The 6,850-nt window shown below is 45.1% G+C and overlaps 1 protein-coding gene across 1 annotated transcript; it reads right to left on the bottom strand.

Annotated features, from left to right (window-relative positions):
• Window positions 1-1,054: 1,054 nt before the first annotated feature.
• LOC308622749 (cytochrome c oxidase subunit 6C-like) lies at window positions 1,055-1,472 on the bottom strand. The gene has a single exon (XM_081244388.1). The coding sequence runs from the start codon at window positions 1,425-1,427 to the stop codon at window positions 1,203-1,205; it is 225 nt and encodes a 74-aa protein (XP_081100514.1). The 5' UTR covers window positions 1,428-1,472; the 3' UTR covers window positions 1,055-1,202.
• Window positions 1,473-6,850: the final 5,378 nt, after the last annotated feature.

The raw sequence follows: 6,850 nt of genomic DNA, 5'->3' as shown, positions 1-6,850 counted from the left end.
CCAACGAGCCTCATTCCTGGTCTGGAGGACCCTGGTTAGGACAGCTCGGAGAAGGTGGGCTTCTGGGGCAAACCTGCTCTGGTTGACAGAGGCTTACAGGAGCAGAGGAAGGCCGGGTCCAACGAGGAGGAGGCGCCTGCCGCCCAGAGAGCCCTTCCCCACTCCCCTGTCCCGACAGTTCTCTTCCTCTGGACTCTTTGGGGAAAGGGAATGTCTGGCCCAGCAATCCCAGAGTTGTTCCCTGTAGCCGCTCTAGTCTTCCATGGGTCTCCGCTGGCCTTGTTGCTGTCCGCCTCCCAGAACTTTGGGATACAGTGTTGACAATCTTGGCCTGGCCTCCAGGGAGAGGCCGCGGGAGACCACTCTCAGTCCCTGCCCAGCCCCATACCTGGGCAAAGCCCCCTCCTCCACACCCATGGAATCACTGACACAGGACCCGTGTCTGTGTAGCCCACTGTCCTGAGGATCTGAAGATATCGCAAGGTTTCACGCCATGGAAAAGGACAAGTTTAAAATTCAACATCTGATCTCAGGATTCCTAAAGGCCACAGAGCCCCTTGGTAAGCGCCTTACCTGTGCTCTGGGCCTATGTCCTATCATCTTGCTGAAGTCAGCTTCCTCCTTATAGGTGTCCCTTCTTCCAGCTCGTGCCAACGTGCCACCCTCAGTCTCAATCCCTAAACTTTAAAATCCCTTAAGGGATTAGCACACTTCTTTTGTCTAGCTGTTCTTATCGTTCATTTGACCATTTGTTTATGAGTTATTTATGGCTGCGTTGGGTCTTTGTTGCTGGGCGGGGACTTTCTCTAGTTGCGGGAGCAGCTACTTTTCGTTGCGGTGGGCGGGCTTCTCATTGCGGTGGCCTCTCTTGTGGTGGAGCACGGGCTCTAGGCGCGTGGCTTGCCGGCTACAGAGCACAGTCTCACTAGTTGTGGCACACGGGCTTAGTTGCTCCGCAGCATGTGGGATCTTCCCGGACCAGGGCTCGAACCAGTGTCCCCTGCATTGGCAGGTGGATTCCTAACCACTGCACCACCAGGGAAGCCCCTAACCATTTCTTTTTTCCTTTTTTTTTGTTAATCGTTTATTTATCATGAGAAACTATTCCTTACCCCAGATATTAGTAGTTCATAGTTCAGGAACACAGGTAAGTGACAAACTTCCATGGAACTCAACCCAAAGAAATTCTTTATATTCCAAAATCACTTTGCACTCTGAAAGATACCAGCCTTCCTCATCTCAAAATCTTTTATGGAATCATAATTTCTGTAGAAATCTGCATATGCCTTCTTTCTTGGTTCAGCCACAGCAAACTTATAGAAAGCTGCAACTCCCAAGGAGACAACAAATGCTCCAACAATATGAAATCGCAAACGCTTGGCCAGAAGGCCACGCATCTGAGGTTTTGTCAAAGAACTGGAAGCCATGGTAGTTTTTCTCCTTGACAGCTCAACAACGACGTCCTTGGAGAAATGGACCCCATTTCTTAATTTGACTCCTTTGCTCACCACAAACAGTTCTTGCTGAGCTCTGTCTTTCCTGTGTCTGGCATTGATTAGGACTCAAATATGTCTTAAGTAAATGGATGATTCCATAACATCCACTGCTCTGATGTCTGTAAGTGTCGTGAGGATAGAGTGAGGGGGCGGGTCACAGAGCCCATGCCACTGTAGAGAAGATGGATTAGGGACAGTGGTGTGTTCAAGCTGGCTTGCACCAGAGAGTCACTTGTTAGCATGTCTTCCCAACTCCGTGATCAGTGATCTTATGTTTGTGGCTTGACGTTGGATACGGTGAGATTATTTACACCATGAAATTGGAAAACACAAATCAGAGCTTTGTAGCAACAACCCCAAGAGCTGGTTGTTAAACACTAACCAGCACAGCACTGATTTAGGGCAATGAAAACATGTAGAAACAAGCCTATGTAGAACAAGACCTGTGGTAAGTGAAATTAAAAAGTCAGAGTTGGAGGAACTTACCACTCTGGGGTTGTAGTGCTCAGTGACAGGGTTTTAAGTTACCCTGGACTTTTTCCCAGATTTGAGAAGGCTTGGTATACTGAGGCCCGGGATTAGGAAAAGGAGCAGAACCTTCAACACCAGCTCCAACTAGCAAAAGTGAAAGACAGCAGGGGGCACCTGGATTTGAACCAGGGACCTCTTGATCTGCAGTCAAATGCTCTACCCCTGAGCTATACCCCCTGACATAGGTATAGGCCTTAGTACTACCTTATACCTGTGCAGCCATGCCCAACATTCCTATAAATTTTTGCCACAGATACTCATCACGCTGGGCCTGCTGAAAGCTGCCAAGCTGGCCTCACTTTAATTTTATTTCCTTGATGCAAAATAAGCAATAGTTTCCCCATCCCTGTAGCCACCTCCCTGCTCTTTCTGGAAAAGCACTGACACAGATATTTATAGCATGAAGAGACTTCAGGGTCGCTAGTCTGTGCCCTTCACAATGGGATCTGAAAACAGAGATTCAGGATTACTGGTCTGCTCAAGCACACACAGATCCTTACAGATGGGCTCAGGACCTGAATCCAGCCTCCTGACTTTGGGTTCAGGACCCTGTAATTAAACCAACGACTCTCTCATCTTCCTCTTGTCCGTATCTTCCATCCATCAGAAAATGTAAAGACTACATAATGGGAGCCTCTGAAGAAATTACTCGGGACCATCAAGGGGACTAGAATGTGGGCTTAGCAGAGCAGAGTGCCATGCAGCTCAAGAACAACAAGGAAAAGCTAATGGGGACACTAGGGTTTGAGCTGGTGCATGGACTGCACCCTTTGGGCCAGTCCTCAGATTTCCTGTGCTTAGGAATCATCTTGGGAGCTTGTCAAACATGCAGATGCAGTCTTGGGTTAGGAACAAGCTCCTTATAGAGGGTCGGGAGACCCCACTTTGAGGAACACCTGCCACAGATCTACATCGGCTTCTTCTGCGCCACCTGCAGGAAGACTTAGGTACTGAAACACCCAAGAAGGGGATGGGTTAGGAATTCTATCACTTGCCCCAGGGTCAGCCGGAGCTGGTGGGAAGAGGTAGGATGAAAACCAAGGACCACGATCAGACTGCTCACCCTCTGAACTCTGTTCTAGACCCGTGGTTCTTAATTTTAGGGTGCATCAGAATCATCTGGAGGGCTTGTTAAAACAAAGATGACTGGGCTCCCCCCTGAAAGTTTCTGATTAGCAAGTTCTCAGGTGATGCTGATGCTGCTGGTCTGGGGCCATGCTTTGAGAACCACTGCTCTAGATCCACACATCTGTGACCAGGCCCTTTCACACTCGCAGTCACACCCAGGGCACCTGTTCACCATTGTTTCTTCTGTGTGTTTACCGAGCACTGGTGCCTCCACTCCACCAAAGACGGGTGTCCTGAGACCCTCTCCCTTCCCTCCCAGTGCCTGCCGGGAACCCCGAGGGTGGTCTTCTTTGTCCTGGGTTAGGACAGTTTCCCATTTAGGAAGCTAAATCTTAAGAAGCTTCTGCCCCTCTCCCAATATGGGTAAAACTTGTTCAAGCAAGTCAAGGAGCAGACCCACCTCTTCCATCCAGAGCAGCACAATTCGAGCTGAAGATCCCAGTTTGTCTCAGAAAAATCCAGCCCCAGGGGGTTGTGTTATTACTCCTATATCACAGATGAGGAAACAGAGGATGAGAGGGTATCTTCGGCCCCACAAAGGAGAGTATCCAGGTTGGAACACGGAAGCCTGGAGTTCTCTAGAGATGCAGCCACGTCCTTGACTTTGGAGGTTTCTTGGAGCTTTTATTCAACTTCCATTTCTCAGGGTCCTACTGTGTGCTGGGCACTGTGGTGCCCTCAGCAGAAGCTGAGATTTCAGTGCTCTTTGGGGAGAATAAATGGGCACACACGTGTGAAACAAATGTTTCTGAGCACTTGCCATGAGCTGGAAACTGCTGGGCTCTGGGGATACTGGGTGAATAATGTCAGCTCCGGAAAAAGTGGGCAGTTTCATTCTTACTGATAAAATTCCACACAGCAGTTTCTGATCGTCTCTGATTTTAGAGAAGAACGTTTCTCTAAGAGGATTGTTTTGACATTTTACAACTGCAGTGCATCGGTGTTATCTGAGCAGATTTTTATTTTCTTCCTCTGAGGTCGTGTTCACTTTCTCAGACATCTTTGTGAGGAACAGTAGGGAATAAATAAGGTGGATGTGAATTTGAACCAGTGACCTCTTGATCTGTAGCCAGAAGGTTTTGCCTCTGAGCTACAAGCCCTTGCATGTCAACAACCCCTAGTGGGTACCTTTTACTCTTGACACCTCTTTCAGACTCCAGAACTCACTGCTGCTTCTGTGTGTCTAAGGAGCAGGCAAGCCTTCTGTATGGGTTGAATTGTGCCCCCCAAAAGATATGTGGAAGTGCTAACCCTGGTACTTGCAAAAGTGACCCATTTAGAAATAGGGCCTTTGCAGATATTATTAGTAATTAGTTAAAATGACGTTATAGTGGATTAGGGTGGGTCCTAATCCAATGACTTGTGTCCTTATAAAAGGAGAAGAGACAGACACACAAACAGGAAGAGGGCCATGTGAAGACAGAGGCAGGGATTGGAGTGATGCAGCTACAGGACAAAGAACACTGAGGATTGCCGGCTACCCCCAGGAGCTATCATTTTAGCATCCTGGCCAAAGAAATGGGAGTGAATACATGATTCTGCATGTCCACACTGACAAATATCGGCTGCTAAGAGTGCTTGCATGAGTTTTTGAAATGAGAGAGAAGATTAAAACATTTCTTCAAAATGCTGAGAAGGCCCATTTCTATGGCCTTGAGGCACAAGTGGAATATCTCAGGTGTACAAATATTTTGAATATCCAGAATCTATCACTCCAGGGCTTTAATACCATGCTCTTTTGTTGTTTGGTTAAGAAGACCTGTTCGTGGAACAATAATTCAATAGTTGTGTTTAGCTTATTCCCTGTGCATGATGATTTTGTTCATTCACGGTGGAGACAGGAACTAATGGTGTGTTACTAGGCATATGCGAAAACCACATCCAAATGCTACAGAAGAATCTAAGGAAATTCCTCCCAAAGCCAGAGTGGACTAGAAATACGTTCACTGCTCTCTCCCATGTTGCTGTACTCAACTCCCAGGTTTAAGGACCATGCACTTGTCAACCTCATATCTGAGTGAGTGCGGAAAGCAGTCTTTAGTGAGAAATTTGAATAACCATAATTATCTGCCAGGGTCACCAAACACCTGCTACTATACCTTATGACCTTTAAGTTATCATGACTTAACAGAAATAAAGAATATGAAATGAAATCACCAGATTTGGAAATCTGACCTATGGTTCAAGCTAGCTGTCATTAAGCCAGATAAACATAATTTGGTGAAAGACTGCAAATGGTATCATGCCTCTCTCCGTGGAGAAACAACTGTTACTCATCTTAAAATATTATAATTTACTTTTTCTTTTGATGAAAACAAATCAATCTATCTTTTTTTAAGAAACAGTATGTGTCTTTTGTGTTAAGAAATCCTTCCTTTCCCTGAGAGTATAAAGATAGTCTCCTTTTTTTTTTTTTTAATGAAAGAAGTGGAAAATTTTATTTGAGCCAAATTTGAGGACTATAACCCGGAAACAACATCTCAGAAAGTTCCAAGAACTGTTCCTGAAAGTCTCCTATTTTTAATTCAAATAATTAAAAATTTTTTTTCACATTTAGGTCTTTAATTCATCTGGAATCTACCTTTCTGTGTGGTGAGGGTTTTTAAGTAGTAGTAGTTGTTGTTGTTTTTAATATGGAAAACCAGTTATTTCAGTACCATTTGTTGAACAATTTGGCACTTTCCCCGCTAGTTTGTAATTCCACTTTCATCAAGTGTTGGAGAACCATCTATTTATCATCCAACCAGGAAACCTTTGCGAGAGAAAAGGGATGCTGTTCATATTGATGCGGGGACCACAAGCATCAACTGGGACTGTCCCAAGCAAATTAGGACATAGAGTCACCATATTAGTCAGGGTTCTCCATAGAAACAGAACCACTAGGATGCATATAGTTATATATAGAAATAGAAAGTGATTTATTATGAGGAATTGGCTCAGTGATTATGGAGTCTGAGAGGTTTCACCATCTGTCTTCTGCAAGCTGGAAGTCCAGGAAAGCAGGTGGTGTAGTTCCATCCAAGCTTGGAGGCCTGAGAACCAGGTTAGCCAATAGTGTAAGGTCTGGTCTGAGTTCAAAGGCTGGAGAATCAGGAGCACTGAGGTCTGAAGGCAGGAGAAAGTGATGTCCCAGCTCAAGCAGAGAGCAGATTCACCCTTCCTCCACCTTTGTGTTCTGTTCAGCCCATCCGTGGATTGCATGCTGCCCACCCTATAGGTGAGGGTGAACTTCTTTGTCTGCATGTTGATCCGTTTCTTTGTTTGACGTTTATTCATCCATTTATACAACAAATAGGTTTTTTTTGTTTTTGTTTTTTTACAATCATCCCATTCTTTTAATGAATCACAAATTCCTAAAACAATTTTAAAAAGTGATCTAGAAGCTAGAAGAAAAGATAGAAATCTTCCAAAATTATGAACGGAGTCTAAACCCTGATTCTAAAACCTGGAAGAGATGGTGTACCACCCACACAGAGAAAAATATGGCTCTATCTCACTTAACGAACATAAATTACATTTTTTAATCAATAAAGCTTGAGTGAATAAAATTCGACAGTTTATTAAAAATCTACCACAATCTGGTAGTTTCCTAGTCATAAAAGCATGGTGTACAACAAATAGTTTTGAGAGCTCACTAAGTGCCAGACACACAGAAGAAAACAGATGAAGGGTCCGCCTTCCTGGAGCTTCCATCA

Source organism: Mesoplodon bidens (genome assembly GCF_964165515.1).
Source record: "Mesoplodon bidens genome assembly, chromosome: 9".
Lineage (NCBI taxonomy): Eukaryota > Metazoa > Chordata > Mammalia > Artiodactyla > Ziphiidae > Mesoplodon > Mesoplodon bidens.
The sequence above is the reverse complement of the archived record's forward strand: the minus strand, read 5'-3'. Positions and strand labels throughout refer to the sequence as shown.